Here is a 23,320-nt window from a genome sequence, read left to right as displayed (position 1 = left end):
CTTCAGATGTAATATCCTGTCTGATACTGGCAGAAATAATAGAATCGGGCACACACCTGTAGGCAATGTGAAGTTATTGTTTCTGGGATACATCCATCATCTACTAAGGAGACAGACACAACAATATACGAAAGTCTAAAGCAATGTGTATAATTGCTTATTGTTTTTATGAAGAATACAAGGATATTTTATTTTTTTAAATTGACATTTTTCTTTAGAAGCGTCAATAAAAAGAAAAACAATAGCATCCACTTGAGTCATTTTAATCAAGCCCAGGAGTTAAAGGGACAGAATTAACTTTGAGGGTATTTAAACCCTTTGAAAATTCTTCAAACTCTGAGCACTCTTTAAGAAAAAATTAGGATGCAAAACTTTCACAATAGACTATAACACTGGAATAGAACCAATGTAGATTTCATTGGAAGGCTTGCATTTAAGCTAAAAAAAAAAAAAAAAAAAAAAAAAAAAATTCCACATAGCAATTGAGATTTCATGGCAGTTTATGTGAAAGCATCTCAATGATCTAATTGAACCTCCATTTAACATGAGCCAATAGTGCAATGCTGTAGAAAAATCCAGGACTTTTTTTTTGAAAATGTAGTTTTCATCAGTATAAATCTTGTGTATTCTTATCAAAGAAATTAATCAATCCAGTTCTTTAGACTAAATACTTTATACTTGGAAAACCAGTTAAACTATGGGCACCAGAATTTAAAATGAGCTTTGGCAGCTGATAAACTCTCCAGATGAGGGTGACCAAAATGGAATCAACTATAGCGATCACTTCATAGGAAACACAGATGAAGGATTTCATGATGTCTTACTCCGAAGAATGGACATGTATATGAGTTTTTACAAATCATATTTATACAGAAGTAAGGACCGTTCCAAGAAATTAAGAAATCTGTCAGGAGAAGTTAAGATTAGAGTTTCATTTTTCTAATGTCCTGGTAAATATATTTACTATAACAATATTGTTGTAACAATAATATTATTGCATAAACAAATGCAGTTATTTTCAAGACCAAAAAACAAAATAAAGGATAGATACTTGTCATTTTAGAAATTCTAGCATGGCCAAGAAGGATTTATTTCACCTGAGCCTACGCGTTTAAAGTTAAGAAGTTTTCCTGAGATTGTGTTGCTATATGTCTTTTTCTTTCCTGTATTTTATTTTTCAAAATTTAAGAGAAATAATCAGGTAAGCACATGCATGCAAAATAGCGTATATTATGTAAGGGGTAGTATTTATGGGTAAGAAAAAAGCTATACCAGACTTGAGAGGAAAGAAAAAGAAATATAAAGAGCCCTTTGAGAGGGTGAACCCAGCCCCACTGTGTGCCACCAGGCATGCTGTGAGACTTAACAGATGTAGCTCGACTGCTTTGGCATTAACTCCATTTCTATCCAGTCCTCCATGTTGTCTATAATCAGTGTGGTAGAGCTTAATGCACATTGCAGCAGCAAAAGCTGAAGTTGATTGTAACACAGTAGGGCTAAATGGCCTTTGTATTCCCCAGTTTACCACTGTGCTACTTCTATCTACTCGCTAACAAAAGCCTAAGAAACAGCTCTGACTGTGCTAAGCATCACGCAAGATTAAAGGATGCCTTTGTTGATACTATCTTGGACAGTCCCAAAATGAATCTTGCAGCAGGCTGGCAAACAGCTGTAATTTCTTTTGCTTGTTCTCTGAGCGCTGAACTCAGCTCTTTCACCCAAGTTTCTCAGGCCTGCCAAAATCCAGTTCTCTTCTATAGAGGTTCTTTTAGAAACCCTGAAATTTCCTTATTACACTCAGGTTCTCTTTCAAGAACCTCACTACTATTTTTATCTGTCAAAAAGCCACAGGTGGTTTGTCTAGCACCCAAGCTCTGAGCGAAGAGTATTCTGCTTGTCAAAGAAATCAAGTGTTCTGAAAACTTAGGGACTAGGACCTCACAACTACCTAAGTCAGAAAAGGATTCACCATCAGGTCTCGTTCCATGAGAAAAGCCCTCTTCTGACTATCAAGGAATTCCCTGCAATTAAATTTAATAGTTGTTCTAGGAATATAAAGATTAATGTTATGCAGACATGATCTCTAGGAATTTAGTCTAAGCAATCCTGCAGAAAATATTAATCAGGCACCTACTATAGGACAAGAGCTGTGCTATCTGTTTTGGGAGGTATGTACAACTCACATGTCTGTCTGCTCTTAAGAAATTTTAGTGCATCTTAGCCCTAGCGATGATCTTCTAGGATTAAATGCTAGGGAAGTAAATAACGACTTCACAAGTTAAACGCACGTGCGTACAAACACACACACACACACACACACAATTTAAAGGCTGTAGACTCCAAATTTTTGATCTTGTAATGATATCAGTAACATAATTTTGGAAGGACACCCCTCATAAGAACTAGAATACATGCACTTTTTTAAAGCATAAATCTTAAAAGGATAAACATAAAATAAATAATCTTCTTAAGATAAGTTAAGTTTGTATTCCATTGATTATTATTCATGAAACAAATATTTTCACAGTCATTAACATATACTAATTTTAATATTTTTAGTGTTTAAGGAGGCCAAGTGATTGAGTTTGCATCCATGTCTTTCAAATTTTTGTTGCATTAAACACTTGTGATAAAGTAAAGGTGAGATTCTGGATTCAGTTTGCTTTACTACTTGTTAGTTGGTGTTGTAGGTCAAAAGGATATTTTACACAAATATAGAGAAAAAATACATTGTTAGCTGTGCTTTAATCTTAACATTTTTAAAATCTCATTCATCAGTTAAGGTCGCTGCTGAAACTTAGCTCGCATTCTTCTTTTTTAACAATTAAATGGTCTTGCAAATCAGAAGGCATTCCATTTTTTAAATGAATCAAATCTCTGAACATCTTCATTTGGTAGTTAATTCTATATGAGGTTTTAAATTTGCAGATTTAAAGTATTCTATATGTTATAATACATAATTGCCAGCAAGAAAATTTCCAAACCATGGAAACATTTCCAATCAGTTACCAAAAATTCACTTTCCATAGCATGAGTCTTTTTCCTAAAGCAGTTATTTTCTCACCCACTTTACCCTAGTGGATCATTAAATATTTTGTGTTTTAACAACTGCTATGTGACATTACTAACAGCCCATGAATAGTATTGAAAGGGTGAGAACATGTAGAACCTTCATCTTTTCATACAAGAAAATTGCTAAATTCATCTTTGAAAATGGAATTCTTTTATGAACTTTGCTATGAGATACCAGAATTCCATGTGACATATTTCATGCATAATTTTCATCTGATTGTAAAATATTTTATTGTTGTTATTTTTCTATTTAAAGGTCTTGCTTTTCTAAGATTAGCCATTTGGTCTGACCTGCTATAGCATTTAATTAGAACGTTGACCATACCCTGAAAGCAACACTCTGGTGAAATGCCCCATCCACTAACCCCTTGAATACATACAACTTTTCTTTCTACTTTCTAACACACACACAAGTGTGACAAGTGACCGATGCATCAACTGTTGTGCAGGTGCATCTTAGCCCTAGCGATGCAAAGTAAAGACATCACTCTCTTCCCATATATAAGTTACTGGAGTGCTTTAATCCCTATACTTCATATGCAATACAAATTATGTAAATACCAATCATTGTTATTTTCTTCCTGAAGCCAATTAAATAACATTGGTACTCTTGGGAGGGAATATGCACCTCACTTGGGAGGCTGGAAGAATAGAAAGGAGGGGAAGAGTGGACAAATTGCAGTGGCAAAGGAGTACAGGGCAAGTTTCTGAAGACCTAACATCCTTTGGGCTTCCAGGAAGATCTAGGGAGATGCTTAAGAGCAAATACTATTTGGTGGCTTTTCCCACTTCAGAGATCACACACACAAACGTGCTCACACCTGTGTGCTCACAGCTGTGTGCTCACTGCTTTACCTCTCCATCAGCCAAACTGCCCACATCACCTCTTACCTTGTGTCAAGAGACATGTGAAATAAGAGCAGAACAAAGGCACTGGTCCTGCAAGCCATTACAGCTGAGATGGGATTCTGTTTCTCAACCCCAGAAAAAGTCATTATTTGAATAGTCAAATAGTCACTATTCTTTAAACAAGCCGGTCACATTTTCAAAGGAACTCCAAAGTATATTAAGACAGTTTAAAGAAATAGAATGGAAACACTGGCCTATCATGACAAATCCCCCACATCTGCTAACTCTCAACTGTAAATTACTGCTGTGCATATGGAGAGCAATGCTTGTACTTGTGTTGACAACCAGCAGCCACTCAGATGTCCCCTACCTTGCACAGGCCCTACCAGCAGAGACAACTTGTCATCCTTTTCAAAAGAGCTTTTAAGACCAGGACTGCAGAAGGTTAATTTAAATTCACTGGTTGAAGAAGAACGTTTACATGCCAAGGCAGATTGCCTCCTCTTCCCATTAAAAAAAAAAAAAAAGCAGCATTAAAAGAATAAAAGACCATTGCTGAGTCAAATCCAAATACAGAGTACAAAAATGCACAATTTGCATTAGAAAACAATGAGACAATTAAATTTCCTCGAAACTATATTTGCTGACCACATAGGACATAACAGACCACATATAAAAGGGCCTATGTTGGAAACTCTGAAAGTATAGAGAGATGTGGCCTTTGCTTGGCAAGAACTTTCTAACATATGTCAGCACACTAAGCAATTTACACTGTAGCTCTCCATCCTGATTGAAGTAGATGGTGCTCCAGCTCTCTCCAACCTAGAAGGCAACTCAGGCCCAGACAACTGAACCTTGCCAACATCTCCTCACCTTTGCTTAGGGGCATTCAAGCTGCAAGAAAAATTCTAGAGAGTTCAAAAGTAAACTGGCTTTCCCCGACCCACTCAAATATTTCAGTAAAGCTACAGTACGTCATGCACATGAGCAAAGTATAGTCCACAAACATTAGCACCTATTTTGGGTAAATCGTCTGTATTACTCAGTCTTGTTAGCCTTTGGCTTGGCTCACAGTGCCTATACTACATCTGTAAGCATGTCTACAAGAAAAAATACTTAAGTCTATCTTTTGAGTATCATAAAGATGTGGCAAAGTAAATAGGATGCTGATGAGCCAATCCTCCGATAATGGGAGTGAAAAGACAGTCTAGATCTGGACCAAAGCTCAGCCCTTTGCATAGCAATTTTAAATCTGTGCAACACCATTTGTATGGCGGAAATAAATTTGAAGAAATAAATTTATATGTTGCCTGGGCCATTCATAATTACTCTTTAAATCTTACAAAAAGCAGGCAAGATATAGGGCAATTATAGGAAAGAGAGCAAATATGGAATCAATCTTGCAGCAAGAGCCCAGAAATTACTGTCCAATAATGAAGCAAACTGAAGAGAGAAAAATCTGTAAACATTTAGAAAGACAGTGAAATCCTAAGCAATAAGGAGAAAGATTTGTGAATATCAAACCCTGCCAAGTCTAGAATCCTCTTTCCCCCTCCATATTAAGATTTCAAAATTATTTGATGAAATCAGTGTTTTTGAAAGCCACCCACATTTGGGAACAGAAACTGATAATGAGTATAGGAAATAATTACAGCAGTCTTTAAACCAAGAAGGAAACTTGCAGAACAGCTAGTTCATTCATCTCACACATCAGATGAAGAGACTCAGAGGGCCTGGTTCACCTTCATTTCCTGCTCCCCATCTGCAAAGTCATTTCTGCTACACTGCACTCTGCTATTGTTTGCACACAAGAATAATGCATCCAAACTGAAATTGTGAGTGATAAACATTAGGACAACATGAAATTCAAATGGTCAGTAGATGTAAAAAAAAGTGTAACATACTGAAAGAAGGGTACCAAGTGTACTAAGTTGTAGCACCTGATGTCAACAGCGGAGGTTGGCTCATGATGCATGTTTTTGAATTGGCCATAGCATAAAACCAGAGTACTCACTCATTCTCCCATACTATTAGACCGGGAGAATGGCAAGCAGCAGGAGCCATCCACGGAAATGATGCACGCCTGGTCTTCCATGAGCACATCTTTTACCCTTCCACAAGTGTGAAGGTGAAACAGCCCAAAGAGGAAAAATCAGAGCTCACCCTCGTCCTAAGATTCTATAAAAATGTTTTCTTTTTGCCACTTAGGATTCATAATTTTTAACTACTTTGTGTTATGGCAAAGTAGGCAGAATAGCATTAATAAACCTCACATACCCATCGTACCCATCACTCAGCTCCAACGATACAAACTATCGATCATGAAGGCATGTATACATATATTATCCCCCTCCCTTCCTTACTATTTTGAAGCCCATCTCAGATGTTTGCATACGATTTCACCTATATTTTAATATGCGTTGCTGCAATAAAGGTATTCAGCAAAAACAGATGATCATGATGCAGTGATCACACATGAGAAAATTAACAGTAATTATACCATAAAATGCCCAAGCAGTGTTCAAATTTGAATGTATGACATGATTTTTATTAAGTCTTCTAAATTGGTTTCCAAGGAAGGTCATCTTCAATCCCTGTGTAATTTACAGTTTCTCCCTCAACTCACTCTGCAATTTATTTACTAGGGACACTAAATTGTTTACCTTGAGTTTCCGGTAGTCTCCATTTTACTGACTGAATCCTTGCAAGTCTTCTGTCCTCTGTATTTTTAAGTGGTTCGGCCTAGAGCTGTGCTGCCTAATATAGCAACTACTAGCCTCAGATAGCTAATAAACTAAATTAAAATAGAAGTCCAGTAGCTCAGCAACACTAGTTACATTTCAAGCGCTCAGGAGCCACATGTGAGTGGTAGCCACAGTATGCATGCAGATGAATAATATTTGCATCATTCCAGAAAGTTCTGGAAAGTTCTACTCTGAAAGTCCTACTCTGAGGCTTAATTAACTTTATGAGATAACTTTGATAGAAAATAGATGTTAAAATCTCCATCAAGTCTTTGGCTCACAATTGATATCTCTAAAGTAAAACAACTGGACGCTACAAATGAAACAAAAAATTAAAGGAACTAAAGGAATTCATGTGTTTTTAAGCTTATATAAATAGTAAACTTAAAAATACTTCAGCAGTTCACTTTTTTGAGCATTTTTTAAATATAACTGTCAATATATTTATATGTAACATTCATTTTAAGATTATATATATGGTTTCACATTTGAGTGCATCACTATTGATTTGCTCTTTTAATTAACATTTATATTGTTTCATTTTACTGTAATAGACACTATTTTTTGAGACAGATTTTTTTCTATGTAGATCCTCACTGACTGGCCTTGAACTTGTGGCGATCCTCCTGACTCTGCCTACCAAGTACTGAGATTACAGGCATGCTCCACCACACCTGGCCCATACACTGACTGCAAAGGATTTTCTTGAATATCTTTTGCCTCCTGTTATACACGAGTAAAGGAGGCAGTGTTGCTAGGGCATTGACTTTATATGTCTTCAGTTCTGCTATTGCCCACTGTGTCATTTTACCAGTTTACACCCCACTAGTCTGGGAGAATTCCCAGTTCTTATCAACTTTAGGTTGTTTGTCATGCTTAATTTTTACCAGTATGAATCCACAGATTTTTAATAATAATAATAATAATAATATGAGCATATGAAGAAAAGAGCAGAATAGAGAAGGCAGTGATGCTTTAGCTCAATTTGTAAAGTTTTGTTTCTTTAAAAAGAGAACACAAATAGTACAGAACAGTCACATGCATTAGAGTGAATGGTGGTTGGAAAGATGATCATGAAGTTGTCTTTTAAGATGTTTTTAATTTTTTAATTATTGATATTTTATTCTAAAAGGAAGCTGCTTGACAGGGCAATGCATTGGTTATATTTGCCCCCAAAATAACTTCCAGCTCATGGAATAGTTCAATCAAACCTTATGCAGCTAAATAGTGCCAAATGATTGACTTTATACTCGCATGCTGTGTATGTTGATAAAATTATTTACTTTACCCTTAGCATTTTTTGTTATGCACCATATAGTATTTTCTCCTTTGGTGAGTGATATAAACTAAAGATAGGGCATAATGAAAGTGGAACATGCCTTTGCAAAAAACCCTAGAAGATTTGTGGAGTATTTCTCACTAGTTTTCACTTATTTGTGAACTTTGTGGGCAAGTTAAATTACTTGGTCCTGCTACTGAAGCTAACCCTTTGTGTCCCTATATTTGCATTAATTGTTTTAAAATCTAAACTCAATTAACTAGTGGTAATTTCCTATTTTTTTTAAATTCTGTACCGCTGTTACCCTTTTGTTGTTGCTGTTTTTAAAATAAAAAAAAATTACAAACTCAAGCTCTTTCAAAGGATAGGACAATAAAGTAACAATGATTAGTCTGATTTGTCTGTGCAAAAATTAACTGAAATCCCGCCCATGTCCAAAGCTCCACCCAAGGCCCAGTAAGGGAATAAAGCCAGACAAGAATCAGTCCCTGCACCTGGGAACTGGGAACTAAGCACCATTTATTGTTGGTTTGTTTTGTTTTAAACACTTAGTACAAAGTTTTATTTTTATAGTCAGAAGCTCCTCTGGCTTTGCTCTATTTTGATCTTTATAACTTATTTTATAAGATTGCTGGGTAGTTACTGCCCAGTCTCACTGACCTTTGGTCAGAAGGAGGGACATTTTGACTCGACCTATGCAGGGCACTGCTTCCCACTTCAGAAACTGGAGGCATAAATAACTTCAAAGGAAATCCTCCTGGAGATCCCTGATGGCCACAGCAAGCCGGGGAAATGGAGCGACAGGGAAAAGAAGAAAGCAGGAGTGCTCAAGAATAAGTGAAAGTGGTATCCATCCTCTGGAGAGTTTTTCTTTTCCTTCTCTCCCTTTAAAATACTCTGTTTTTCTGCTACTAGATTTTTAAAAATGCGAGGGCACAATTAAGACACTAATATGAAATATGTAGCCTTCTATGCCTAGGTCCTTTAAGTGAGATTTAAGTTGAACATTTACAGCAAATCACAGCAAAAACGAACTGCGAGGAGGACACACTTATAAAAGTGTGCAGGTGACCGGAGTGGCTGCGGTCAGGGAGGAGTTAGGCCCCGCCACGCGTGCTGGCATCGGCTCACGCAGGTCTGTGCCTGCTCGGGATCGCACACGAGGAAAGGATGGTGGAAAGGGTGAAAGGCCGTCTGCGTCTTGAAGCCATTCACACTTTATGGTGTCTGAACTTCAAAATGAAGCAGTCCTGAAGGTCGTTTAGTGGCGGCAGTACAGGACTTCCCGAGAAGTTGGACTCATAAAATAAAGGCGCCATCTGGCCACCAGCACATGAAACAAGCACTTTGCAAACAACAGTTCAGTAGAAGGAGGGCACATGATTCCGAAACACCTGACTGGGGTTTCTCTTCAGGCTCCCAGAGGGAGAGCTGGTTAAGAGAGTCTTGGTTAACCAAACATCTAACTGACAACCAGAGCGTGGGGGCAGGAAAGGACGGGGGACTACAGTGCCCTCCCAAACAGGTCCCAACAAGGGAAGTGAAGGGCTGGGACAAAACAACTTAGCTCCATATCCTAAAGGAGGTCAATGCATCTCTTCTGGTTCATGGTACACTTGTACAATCAAGGTAACAAAATGTGGACGGCTTCATACCGCCAATGTCAATGAAAAGCTACTATGCTAAGTTGAATAGGATCAAATGCCAGAAAGCTTTTTGAGAAACTCTACCCTAAAGAAAACTTTTATGTTGTATTGCTGCCGATGCTCAGAGCAGGTAAATTCAACAGCCTAGGCCTCAGTTTCCACATCTTTAAAGTGGGGACAACAGTCTCTCACATCATCATGAGGACTAAAAATACTGTAAAGAGAAGCGTGTACGCATAACAGTATCCAACCTAGACTTATTTCTCCTACTCTCAATGTAATAAAACTCAATACTGGGTGTGGAGATCCATTCATAGCATAGTTCCACGTGTTTATCGCCAAATAGCGCATCAGCCATCCTTGAAAGAGGGCGAGTTTTAGGGAGCCCTCTCAATTTCTTCCTGCGCTCAATTTCTTCTGTTTTCCCCCTGCAGCCAGCTCCTCCCTGAAGAAGCGATTCAAGCGGCGGGAGATCGAAGCCATCCAGTGCGAAGTGCGGAAGATGTGCAACTACACCAAGATCCTGTCCACCAAGAAGAACCTGGACCACGTGAACAAGATCCTGAAGGCCAAGCGGCTGCAGAGACAATCAAAGACAGGCAACAACTTCGTCAAGAAGAGGCGGGGGCGTCCCCGCAAGCAGCCCAGCCAGTTCGATGAGGACTCCAGAGACCAGATGCCCGTGCTGGAGAAATGCATCGACCTGCCCACCAAGCGGGTGCAGAAGCCTAGCCTGAGCCCGCTGGTGCTGGAGCCCGCCGCCAGCCAGGACGCCGTCATGGCCACCATCGAGGCGGTCATCCACATGGCCCGCGAGGCGCCGCCCCTGCCCCCGCCCCCGCCGCCGCTGCCCCCGCCCCCGCCGCCGCCCCCGCCCCCGCCCCCCGCGCTGCCCAAAGCCCCCAGGGGCGGCAAGCGGAAGCTCGCGGTGCCCCCTGCCGGCCAGCCCGCGCAGGCGTCCCCGCAGCAGCCCCCGCCCCAGGAGGAGGAGGTGAAGGCCAAAAGGCCCCGGAAGTCCCGAGGGAGCGAGAGCGATGTCCTCCCCTAAGGTGGGTTTGGGCGTCTGAACCTGGGGCTGCGGGACTGAGGCATTGCAGGCGCAGCGAGCTGGGGTGGGGGTGGATCCCCCACTGCGGGGGACCCCGACGCCCTTCTCTCCAGAAGCTGGGCGGGCAGATCGGGCCAGATGACAGGGTTCAGCCATCGGAGCTCTTGGGATAGCCGAGCAGGGGGACACCTTCCAAAGAAGCTCGCCCGTGCTGCGCAGCAGGGCCCAGCCCGGCGGCACTTGTGTGTGGCTGGAGCCCTCTCGGGCAGCAGAACACCGACCCGGGGAGGAGGCTGGTGCTCTCGGGGCCACCTGACCTTCCGCAGCCGAGGGGCGCCCTTCTCCAGCGTGCACTTGCGGGCCAGGAAAACCGGAAGGGGAAAGGCCTCAATTAGGAAACATTCCAAGGGGAGAGAAGCTGCAAATGTGTCAACTGGCTTTGTTGTAACCCACTTCCACTTAATTGGTTTTTATTTCTTTTGGTTTGCAAGTTCTTCTAGGCTGGGTGGGGGGCACTGACGTCATCGCAGGTGACCTAAATCTTTCCGTTAACAGTGGTTTTCTCAGATGGAACTGTGTAATCAGAAGGTGACATTCTAGTGATAGGCGACCTTAAACCTGCATTCATATTCTTCCGTGTGCCTCTGTCCTACATACACTGGTTTTTAGCATCGACTGTTCCTGCTTTTCCTTTGCTCATTGTACTTTCCATGTTCTGTACCTTCTCCTTAACTTGCTGCCTTCTTTTCTTGGTACACATCTAAATAATTGTGAACCTTACCTTTGTAGTAAAGTCCACCCTTGGTGCACTGTCCCGAGGAACCTGGCTTTGAATCCCAATCGTTGTGAAACACGTACTCAGTATTGATGGAGCCTTTTAAATAAGTGACTGGGAACAGCCCCGGATATGGTGACCCAGGTGTCAAACAAGTTATGTTTTACTTAAAACATAATAGCAGAGAACAGACAGACTAAAATGGTTTTAATACCCCACAGCAAATGGGATAACTGACAAGCCACCAAAAAGGAGAACCCCAGGCCAACCAGAAAGACACATGTCTAATAATGCCTTGGTATGTGATTTTTTTTTTCATACAAAGAGCTGTCATAGGTATTGAGAAAAGGAAACAAAAAGACAGTAGAAGTCCATTGTCTCTTGATAACTATTTCTTAGAAACAAATGGAAGTAAGTGTTCTTATCGAAAAATAAAAAATAAAATGTTTAAAGGGTATCACCACTCCAACTGTCAAGCCACCTTGGACAAAGTATCCATATTGTGGTTGCCTTAATACACTAAAACATTTTTGTACATAATGTAATTATGAACCTATCAGTCTGCATGGATGCAAACTGTGTGTGACAAATCGTCTTTTAAATGGTCAATTTCAACTGTACATTTTTCATCCAAGTTGTACTCTAGCCATTGGTTTAGCGTGGACAGATACTCCATCTCTATTTCCATTTCCGAAGCCCAAGTGAAACATGTTAAGAAGACTCAGAATGAATATGAAGTTATCCCATTGCCGTAGATGTTTTTAAAGTCAAATGTGGAGATTTCAATTTAGTATTTTCAATTTCTTCCCTCCCTCTTTCCCCTGCCTTTCCCAAGACATCAAATACCTGGCATGGTAGATTATAGAGAGACACTGGAAGAGAGAATGAAATTTTCCAATGGGAGTAAGAATATCTGGTTTACCTCCAAATTAAGTTTCTTTACAGGAAGTTGGGACCAACTGGAAATTACATTATCACTTCAGACACAATATTATTTCTCTACAGGGAAATGGATCGTTGTTGGGAATATAAGAGAATACGTGATGGGGTAACTGTGGGAGTAAATGTTAAAGTCTTATGTTAGTATGCTTGCAAACATCACATCTCTATGTTGTGGCACCCACGGTTGGTTGAAATTACCTACAGGTCTAGCCTTTTCTGTACAGTCGCTGTCGCAGCCCAGTAGGTCAGTTGCATTTAATCCTAGCAATATGTAAGTTTAAAGGACTGTACTTTAAAGCTTATATCCTAGACACTCAGTCTGTGACCTGGGCTGACCTTTGCCATTTCACACAAGCTGAACAGCAAAATCAAACCAGCCCTTTTCAATCTGTCATTTCCAAGCCATATCCGAGTGGTTCCAAAATCACCAGGGAGGAAGGTTTAAATTAGCCCCTCTCACTCCACCATGGCTATGAAAGCGCAACCATTTTCATTCCAATTAAGCCATAAAGAAGTTTCTCTTCCTGTTGGATCTAAAAAATAATTTCTTTGGTTCTTGTAATCTTCTCCTTTCCCATGCTGCACTATCTCCCAAGCAAGTCTATAAGCAGACTGAATCTTGGGGAAGGCTAGCCAGTGCTTGGAAAATTTCTTGAAAGGAAGACACAAAGTTTAATTGACATTCACTTCTAGAGGTGAGAAATTATAAATAATTTGGAGACATTAGAATTTTCAAACCAATAAAAAATATTCCAAGAGAGATACAATGGAGTTGCAAATTACATGTGAATTGGGGTCTATGGCTGGCATGTGAGTTAAATGCAAATCTTCATGTGCAGACCCTAAGAATAGACTGGAGAACTGCAGAAGACCAAAGCTGAGGTTTGCTAACTAGCTCCTTGCATGTGGAAGCCAGACCTGTCACCTACACTGCTTCCTCTCTCTGTCACCCTTTATTCCCTCTGTGTCACATTTTTTTCCTCCAATTTTTCATTAACCCAACCCATAATTACAACCATTTCCTTCTTCTCTAAACCCCCTCCCCACCTTCCCTTAGTCTGTTCTGTTTATTCCAGGCTCCACGTGGGTCCAGTCAGTCACCCATCTAGTCAGTTGCAGGGCCAGGAATGCAACCCAGCTCTCTTGTCCCAGATTGTGGACTTCCTTAGCCATCCAACACTGCCTGCTGGGGTTGCATTTTTATATTGAGAGGGCATTATTTGGTATCCGTAAGACTCCACATACAGCTTCACCAAATATTCTATAGTAAGAGAATATTCTACAGTGATTTGCATTTCTCCCCCTACTCCCACCCAGACTACTATCCTTCAGCAAGCAGGTGTGGACCCATTTAATAAGGAGTCTGATTTAGGATGAGAAACTGATGAAACCTAGATATAAAAGCCTCCTTAAAGGTGCCAATGGACCTTCACCATACCGTGTGGCTAGGTGACCACTTGCTTTTCAACCCTCATCTCCAGGGTGAAGTTTGTGCTCCTCAAATAGCCTGTCTCTGGCTACAACGCAAAGAAGAAAAGTCAAAGGAAAGGAGAGTATGTAGGTTTGCTTTGTGACTTGGCAGGACTAGGACTCAACAGTCAAGGACAGTCCAGGAAAGGTGACTAAAAGTCTGGAAGAAGGTGAACATGTTAACTTGACTAATGTCTGGAGTGGGAAGCCATGTCCAATGGCAGACAGAATTTGTGTTCTGCACATTGCCCGGTCTATAATATGATAAGCAAGTGGTGACAGAATTATAGTATAAGGTGATGTATTATATGCAGATCATAAAGGATTTGGTATTAGAAGTTAAGTAGAAAATCCCACTCCTGGCTTATTACCCAATAATATTCAGATAATGAGCTTTTGGAGAATGCTTTTCCCTATCACCAGGAAGATTTACCTGGTAACTGTCTATAAAGTCTTATAGATATCTTTCCAAAGCCTTTAAATGCCAACTGTAGCGTGCAGAGAGAGAGGGTAGCAGGAGCTGAAATGCCTCAGAAGCCATTTAAGTGTTACGTTGCAGGATTTTCAGTCCTCCTCATTATGTAAAAGGAGATAAATATAGACATTTTTCTCAACACTACCCTATCGTATCACAATGGTCCAAATGCCAGAGCTTACAGATAATGTCATCACAGTGCCTAGAAACTCAAACTGTAATATACCGTAGCATTTCCTTGGTGTTTCCTAAGGTTTCTTTCCACAATACAAGGCTCCCTCTGCCTCTTGTTTCTTAGAGAGTTCACCCCACTGACAGTCTGCCTTCCCTGTAAGACTCAGTCATTTGGGGAACAGTCTTAGAAGCACATATCAACCAAGGAAGTAACTTCCTGGATATCTATTGCCCACTTGCCCAGGTATAATAAACACTAAAGGGGGGAAAACTGACAAGAACTGCCAACTAGTCGACCCGGAAGGGCAGTTCTACCCTAGGTTGGTGTCTTTCTTTTTCTTCCTTTTTAAAAAAAATCTATTTCTTAAATAATAATAAATGCACATGATGTGTTAAATATGTACATATATATTTCAAAAGAAAAAAAATGGGCACAAGATTGTCTTACAAGTCGTGCTGGCTAATTTTTAGTTTGTATTCATAAGTGGTTTTTAAAAGCCTTTTTTAAAGTGTAATTTGCATGTTCTACTTTGATTGTATGTAAACATATTTTAGAACAAAAATGTATTTGTATTTTATTGAATATAGAGGCAAGAAAATTGTACATTGTTTGAAATGTTCTTTTGTAACAGTTTTTATTCATAAAGCATTTTTGTACATTTAAAATGAACACGGACTTGATGTTATTTGAGGCGTAGATACATCTGGCATGCTTTACTGTCATGCTCCTCCATGGTCTTAGATGTTGGGTTTTAAACATTTTTTTCTAAAAGAAAGCTCAGTCTTTTTCGCTACCAGATCAGGTTAGCACAGTATAGAGCACTTAACTATTAAAAAAAAAAAGTTAATCCTATTCATATGTTATTCATTGTGTGAAATTAAAGACATTCAATTCAGTCTAACATGAGTTGTGAATTCTTTTGTTTTATTTTCCATCTGGTTCACATCACCAAGGAGTTTAATAGCATTTGGGGGTCTTTGCTCACACCAACTGGATACAGAATCATTGACAAAATTCTAACCAAACTTCTGTCTGTTGTATGATGCTGAGAAGGGCATTGTGGGCAAGATTTGAGTCTGACTTGCTGGATTGCAGTTAGGAGAATGTTGCATTACTTGGACATCCAGGCTAGCAGTGCTGAGAACAATCAAAGCGTACTGTAGAATGTTGGAAGACCCATTTTATTCTACATATTTGCAAAACCATTATGGATAGAGATAAAGCTTCCTTCCTATCTCATGATATCTGGAGGATATGGCCTTGGCTACACTTCTGATTTTACTAGAGCAATAGCAAGCATAGACTATGTAGCAAATCATAGTTGCTAATTGCCTGGCCCCATTTCTACAGGAGTCCTTGCTTTGAAGGATCTCATAAGGCTTATATTTGGAAAGTGAACTAGCAGTTCTAAACTGAATATGACGGTGGTTAAAGAGGTCTCAGAAGAAGGGTGGGTCCTGCACTTCCTCTCTTTCTCTCCCCACCCTTCCTGTTCCAATTTTTAGTCAGTTTCCTATAAGCCTGTTTTAAAGTGTAACTTACATATTCTGCTTTGATTGCGTATAAGCACTCTCATATTTATGGTGGTTTGGTTGCTTGGTTGCTTGGTTGGTTTATTTTGCCTTCTTATTCTGTCTTCGGTGTGTCTTTTCCAAAAGCCAGTGTGACAGATATGAAGCCTTATGAGCTCCTCCTCATCCCTACTCATCAATCTGATCCATTGTGGCATTTATTTTAACATTCAATATTTGCAGTACCCACAAGAGAGTAACAGATGTGGGGAGGAATCAGCAGAAGTCATCAGAAGCAGACCATCAAGGCAGCCTCTGCATCCATGGAACACTGTGTTTTAGGTAGTTTCCTAAGGCTTAGAATTTTGTCAGCAGCCTCTAACCACAGAATTTGCTCTCTTTGTCCTCTCCTTTGCCAGTTTTTTGCACTGAACCAGGAAAATTTTAAACATTGCATAATCCTCTTCCTAACTCTGACTTCCAAGCCTGTTGGTATTTCTGAAATGTGCGATGACTTCCGAAAGTGCCCTTAATCTCCTCTTACCAGCTTCTCACACAGGGAAAAAGCTGTTGCCTTGAAATGGATTGGCTCAACCTTGGAGTTTGTAATTGGACTAGAGAGTGGCTGTGTGCTGACAGAGGCTCCTGGGAAAGTCACATGTGTCTACACACGAAACCGATGTGACTCTCAGTCTATAAATAGACAGGCGGAAAGAATATATAATTCCTAATTCTAATTTTTGTTCAGCTCAGTTTTTTTTTTAAATTTTCAAAACTCCATTCCATCAGCCGAGCAGCATCTGAAGCTTCTGAATTCCACAGCCAAGGAATCATTTTTCTAACCCAGAGGGGAAGGAAGTAAAGAGTCCTAAAATGCCTCACTCCAACTTCCTTCTAAATTGTTTCTCTATGCCAAGTTCTATTTCCCTAGTTTCCCTGCATTGGAAACTCAAAAGCCAGAAAGGTCTTTTTTTGGTCTGTTTTTTCCCCCCTGCTGCTTGTGCTGTCAAGTACATGCCCTGTGGGGATGAGTACAAATCAGCCAGGCCACCTGTACTTAGGGGAGTCACTGAGAGAAAAACGGGCACTTTGGAGATCAGTTACAGCTTCAGAAATCTGTCAGGTGTGAAGCAAGGATAGAGACAAGAGGGCATGCAGAGCTCAGGGATTCATCCAAGACCATTAAAGGCTCTAGAGAACAGATAAGATAATGAATGGAGGTAAAAAGGATTGAGAGTGCAGAAGTAGGGTCCATTTTTATTAACATTATTGATACTTTCACTTTTGTGGGAATGCCAATATCCAGATTTTAATTGTTATAAAGCTGTGGCAATACACTTGGCTGTAATGAAACCTTTTAATTTCCAGGATGAATTACAAACTTGTTCCAGAGTGTTATTCACATTCACATATGGCAAAATTGTGAAGTAACAAATGGGAAATGTTAAAAATCTCAACACAGTTAGAAACCACACATATTCTGTCATTATGATGCCTGAAATTTTAAAGCTCTCCAGAGAGAGAACTTTGGAATAAGATGCAAGACACCTGGCATGGCTCTTTCTTGATCAGTAAAGAACTCTGTCCCCAGCCACAAAATACCTCTGAGCATCACTTTCCTGCTTGATAAAGTGGGAGATTAAACTCTGCAATATCTGCAGTGCTCTCTAAGTCTAATAGCCTCTGAATCTGTCATCTTTGTACCTCTCCAAGAAGCCCTACTTTTAATTTTCAACTTTATCTCTCACCATCCTGTGAAGCTAATGGCATTCAGAGTTGCCACCTCAGCAGCCTGTCTTGTCCCAGTACATGTGAGAGTATGGAAAAAAGAAAAGAAATAGAATGAGAATATACAATCAAATTCTCATTCTTTTACTCCCTTCACACCTTTCTTCCTTCATTCCTGGCTTTCACATTTCCAGGTGCCATAGGTACAAGAATTAGCAAAAAAGATAAGGTCTCTGCCTGTCTCAATCCAGCCATCCATCTTCAGGGTGTAATTCAAACTTCAGCTTTTCCAAAAGACATATGACCACAATCCATAAGGACCTTTTGTACTACTCATTTACTAAGTGGTCTTAATATTTCCACAAGTGACTAGTAGAATCCTCAGCCAAAGATGTGATACAAGCTTGCACAAGTTGTTTCCTGCAAAGAGGGACCTGGCTGAAGAAGAAAATAGGGAATCAAAATTAGGGTACCCTCCCCACCCAAGGTGTGTCCCCTAGGTGTGGTATCTGCCCAAAGAAGGCATCTTTTTCTTACTCTTCCTAAAGGACTCTTATAATAATATATCCTGAAAAGGAATCAACACATTTTGTATGTCGCTGAAAATTGCTGTGGGGTCCTAGGAATCAGACCATCCGGATTGCTCTTGACCTGGAGACCTCCAATGCCAGCTGCAAGTCAAAAACACACTCCTTCATTTTAGTTATTCATGTTCCATACTCCGGAAGAGACCTGAATCCATTCCCAACTAAGCAATCACCCCACCCCTTGGCCTGGAGAGGTGGAAAGAAAACACGGACACAGACAGCAGCTAGGCTCAGCAGCATGTCCTAGCCAACCCAATTCACTAAGCTAGCTGACACTTGATATCTCAGAACATTTTCAGTTTTCCAAAGACTTCTGGGACTTCTATAGATTCATGGGAGGCTGCCAAGGAATACAGAGGAAGTCCTGTGCAGCCCTCCCCTAACTGCCCCTTCTTCTGCCCATGTCCCACAAAACCACAGCATAATATCTACACTGTGTAATTGACATCGGTGCAATCTACAGAGCTTATTCAGGTTCTCCAAGTGGTGTGTGCCACTCATGTGGGGGACTGAGGTTGTGAGATTGTGATATATCTATGCAGTCCTGCCAAATGTATGGCCTCGTGTAACTGCAACCACAATGGAGATACCCAATTATACCATCACCACAAAGATGTCCTTATGCTAACCAGTGTGTTTCCTCTCTCCCCTGTCAACCAATAATATGTGCTCTATCTTTGCAGTTTTGCTATTTCAAGAATGTTACACAAATCAAATCATAAAACTGTATCATATGAAAGTCAAATTTTACAAGGTTTAGACCAAATGAAAGCTGTGAAGATAGTCAAGTTCCAGTGAACCATGCATCTAGTCTCCCTTATTAGCATCTTATAATTGTTGTTAAGTAATAAAACAATATCATTACATTGTTATTAACCAAGATCTACATTTTACTCAGATAACCTTAGTTTCCAGCTAATGTCCTTTTTCTTTCCAGGATCCCACTCAGGATCCCACATTGTATTTCCTCCTCATGTCTCCTTAGGCTTCTGTTGCCTGTGATAGTTTTCCTGTGATGATCTCAATACTTTTGAAGACCACTGGTCAAGTACTTTGTATAGTGTCTCTTAAGTACGGTTTTCCCATTGTTTTCTCATGATCATACAAGCTCATATGTTTGGGAGATGCACAAAGACCACAGACCTGAAATAAAATTGTTGTCACCCCCACATATTATCAGTCTGATGTATAATTTTTCATGTTGACTTTGATCCTCTAGCTGAGCTACTGGCTCTACAGTTCCTCTGCAGGAAAGACACTTTTCCCCCTTTCTCTATCTTTAAAGGAAAAGTCACTATCCAGAGCCCACAATTAATAAGTGTAAGGCTGTTTTTCACATCATCAAAGTGAAGTTTCTATGTGCATTATTTGGAAACTTTATGAATATAATTGTCTTTAACACTTTTGAAATTAAATAATTTTAGACTTACAGAAAACTTGGAAAAGAGCAGTACTGTTAATCTAAATACAGACTGGATTTCATCACTTTACAATAGTCATTTTACAATAGTCATTTTTAACATAATTCTTTTAAAATTATAACTGTGGTAAAATACACATAGCATTAAATTTATCATCTTAGCCATTTTAAGTACACCGAGTAGTAAAGTAAAATTACATTGTTGTGCAAATAATTCCCGTTAGATTTTCATCTTGCAAAACTTATGCTCTATGGCTGTTAATGTCCTCATATCTCACCCAACCTGCTAACATCCACCATTGTATTTTCTGGGTCTGTGTTTGACCACTCAAGAGCCCACATAAGTGGAATATATGTCTTTCAGGATGTTTGTCTTTTATCCTCTGTTTATTGCCAAGTAGTATTTCACAACATGGATATACACCAGTATTTGAATAGCTATTCATCCATTGATGGGCTTCTAAGATTCGAGCTATTACAAATACTGCTGCTGATATGAAAATCATATGAAAGTGTTTATGTGAAAGCAAATTTGAAATTCTCTGGAAAAATCACCACAAACTGTGTTTGGTGGGTTGTATTATATAGCCATTTTTAGTTTTGAGCGGAGCTATCAGGTAGTTGTCCATACAATTTCACATTCCCACCAACAGAGTAGGAATGGTCCAGTCTCTCTGCATCCTTCCAAGTGGTTATTGTCATTATTTTTCCTCAGCCATTCTGACAGATATTTAGTTGTCTTAGTCTGTTTTGGCTGCAATAGGTAGGTAGATAATCATGGCTCTATAGATACAGGTATGTTCTGAAATAAATTTGAATAGGAAAATCACATTGATATGTATATGTGTGTGTGAATGTATGTGTACACTTCCAACTGATATTTATTCAAATTCATGGATTTGAATTTGAAGAATTTTTACTAAAATCTCATATGTATCTCCTGAAAGAAATTTTTAAAAGACTTTATTGTCCCTTTATTTATCCCATATTATAAATATGAGTGATACAATTCCAGTACTATCATCAGTATGATTACTGAAAACATTTTCGAAAAATGGCAAGTGTATTTTTCTTTCTGCCGCTTTTATCATTGTTCTGTATCAACATTCACAAAACATGCAGATACGTACTTGCTCTCTTTATCACACAGGTTAGGTCTTAGGCAGAAAAACAACCAGTCCTCCAGTGGTCACCACCACTCCCACAATGTCTGTAATACTGGTGGATCATCTGAAATTCAGCCTCAAGGACATTCTTAAGAATGAACTCATGGGAACAAAGCTTCCCGAGTTTGTGCATGTTAGTAAGTGTGCACTCTTTATAGCTGAAAGTCCATTGCCTGTGCACGAAACCTTTGGCTCACAGCTTCTTTCCTGGAGCACTTTAAGTAGGGTTTTCCGCTCTCCTGGTATGAAATACTCCTTTTGTAAACTTAATTGTTATCTAATTTTCTCTTGTTTATATTGCTGTTTTTTTAAATGCACAAAGATTTCTTTTTCTTTATAACCCCTAATTTTATTAGAAAGTATTTTGCTAGTATTCCCTTTAAAGATATAAAACTTTTAAGGAATGTTTTCTCTGAATCATATATGTTAATACTATTCTGTTTCCTTGTGTTGATTTGTTCTTCAAGAGTTCCCACTGTTTTCAAGTATCTTCTTTATACAGTTTAATTTTTAGTCACTGTTTTATGAATCCTTTTTATTTCTTCCTCTCATTTCTTCTTAACTTTAAAAATGTACCCCACTTAACCTTTTATTTCTTTCCAGGTAGAGTATGTTGTGTTTATTCACTCTTGCATTCTTTCTGGTTTCACCTTTTTTTTTTTGACATTGTATTTTCATTTCTTTGTTTTTTCTTGAGTTCTGTCACTTCATATTAAAGTTTCCCTATTTCTAATTAGTGCCATTGTTTAATGTCTTTCAATATTTTAATATCCTTTCACACATTTTGAAATGGTAGAGTACAGTTTTGGATTGTTTTATAGATATATTTTACTAGCATATTTTTTAATTCTGTATTTTGCCCTTTCAATATATTTCATGGGACATAGACATTAGTACATTTTTGTTTCTAATTTGAAATTAGTTCTCAGCATTTAACAATACACAGAGTTGAGGATAGTTTTTCTCACAGTGTTCCATCTTCAGCTATTTGTTTAGAGTACTGTAATGTTTTTCTTTGCTTTCTAGGATTTCTAGCTCTATTTCACTCACTTAGTTTCATTTGAACCTTCTCTCATCCCTGTCATTTTCTAGTGTCATTTTCTATAACACAAATTTAATTATTGAGTATATTCCCTAAGCTTGGCCATGTGGTATGTCTTGGGTCATTTTTGTTGTTGTTATGTTCTTTCTTTTTGTATTAAAAAATGGGTTAAAAACAATACAAAGTTTCAAAAAAAGTAGTAGGGAAATTTTAAGGAGCCCTAAGCCATCCTGCTAATGAATTAAAGTTCTCTCAAACTTCAGTTTGCAATATGTAAACAAAATGAATTAAATGAATGGGTGACCGGAGCCGCGGGAGACAGGAGGCCAGACTCGAGCAGGATCAGCTCTCAAAGTTTATTGCGTACAGCGAACCGGACCTAACAAGGTCCGCCACCCTCAACGTTGGTTCCTCTTCCGCCCGTTGGGGGCAGGAACAACCTCTTATAAGGGGAAGCAGTATCCAATCACAGAGAAGCGCGCCTAACAAGCTGATAGGCTAGCGTCACGGGTAACTGGGCAGATATGACAATTTGGCGGCTTGTTCAGGCCGGGAAGAACCCGGAAGCAGGAAATGGGCGCCATTCATAGGCGGCTTCCCACATCTCCCCCTTTTTTATTTATTAAAATAGGATGGTCTGTGGGTCCCTCCAAGGTGTCTATGACCTTGTTGCTGTTAGACACCTAGGAGTGGGCCTACCTTGTAGGCCGAGGCATGAGAGAATGTAGAGGTCTATACCCTGCTGTGCATCACCCTGTTTTGTGCATATCCTTGCGCCAGGACCATGCTCAAGGTGAGTGGTTCATTTTTTCGCAGGGCCAGGCTTTTGTGAACCGAACCTGGATGCATATAGACATTCATTCCTGCCTTCCCCCCAACCTTTGGGGCGGACGGCACTGCAGTACCCTTGGTCTCGCATCTCAATGCCAATAATTTGACTCCGGGAGGGACCCCTGGCCTTATAGGCCATGTATATCTGAGTGGAGCCTGTCTTAGGTTGACCGGGAGGGCTTTTCCCGTCTTACCCGTCATTGGCTTGCCCACTCAGCTCTTATAGCTGATGTTCTGCAATGTGAAGGAGATATGCGGCGGCCTGCTGGCCTGATGGGCCACCTGCTGCCATTTGCATGGCTGCCATAGCTGTGATCTTAACCTGCTGCTGAGTTTGTATGAGGCGATCTAACAAGCATTTAATAACCACAAGCCCCACTAGGATGGCCAAGGCAATCAGGATCCAAGTAGTCAGGTTGGGCCAGGAGAACCAGGAGGTGACGCGTTCCCACAAACTGGCTATAACACTGCCTAAAGTTGATAAATCGAACCTGACTGGACCTAGTTGGATACCGTCCATATTGTCAAGTTCCTGACCGACTATGAGGGACAAATTGTGA

At 39.8% G+C, this 23,320-nt stretch overlaps 1 protein-coding gene across 5 annotated transcripts in view; it reads left to right on the top strand.

Annotated features, from left to right (window-relative positions):
• Setbp1 (SET binding protein 1) overlaps positions 1-23,320 on the top strand; it is a 377,571-nt gene that overhangs the window by 340,999 nt on the left and 13,252 nt on the right. For 4 of the 5 annotated variants that reach the window (XM_063231759.1, XM_063231755.1, XM_063231757.1 and 1 more), the window contains one exon: positions 10,025-15,376. In XM_063231759.1, coding sequence (XP_063087829.1) covers positions 10,025-10,638 — 614 coding nt within the window. In that variant the 3' untranslated portion in view covers positions 10,639-15,376. Of the gene's footprint in view, positions 1-10,024; positions 15,377-23,320 lie in introns of those variants that run through there. The other variant, XM_063231756.1, reaches the window with a different exon arrangement.

Source organism: Cavia porcellus, unplaced genomic scaffold, assembly GCF_034190915.1.
Source record: "Cavia porcellus strain 051 isolate PalLab524CR breed Dunkin Hartley unplaced genomic scaffold, mCavPor4.1 scaffold_20, whole genome shotgun sequence".
Lineage (NCBI taxonomy): Eukaryota > Metazoa > Chordata > Mammalia > Rodentia > Caviidae > Cavia > Cavia porcellus.
This window is presented reverse-complemented; position numbering and strand designations above follow the sequence as displayed.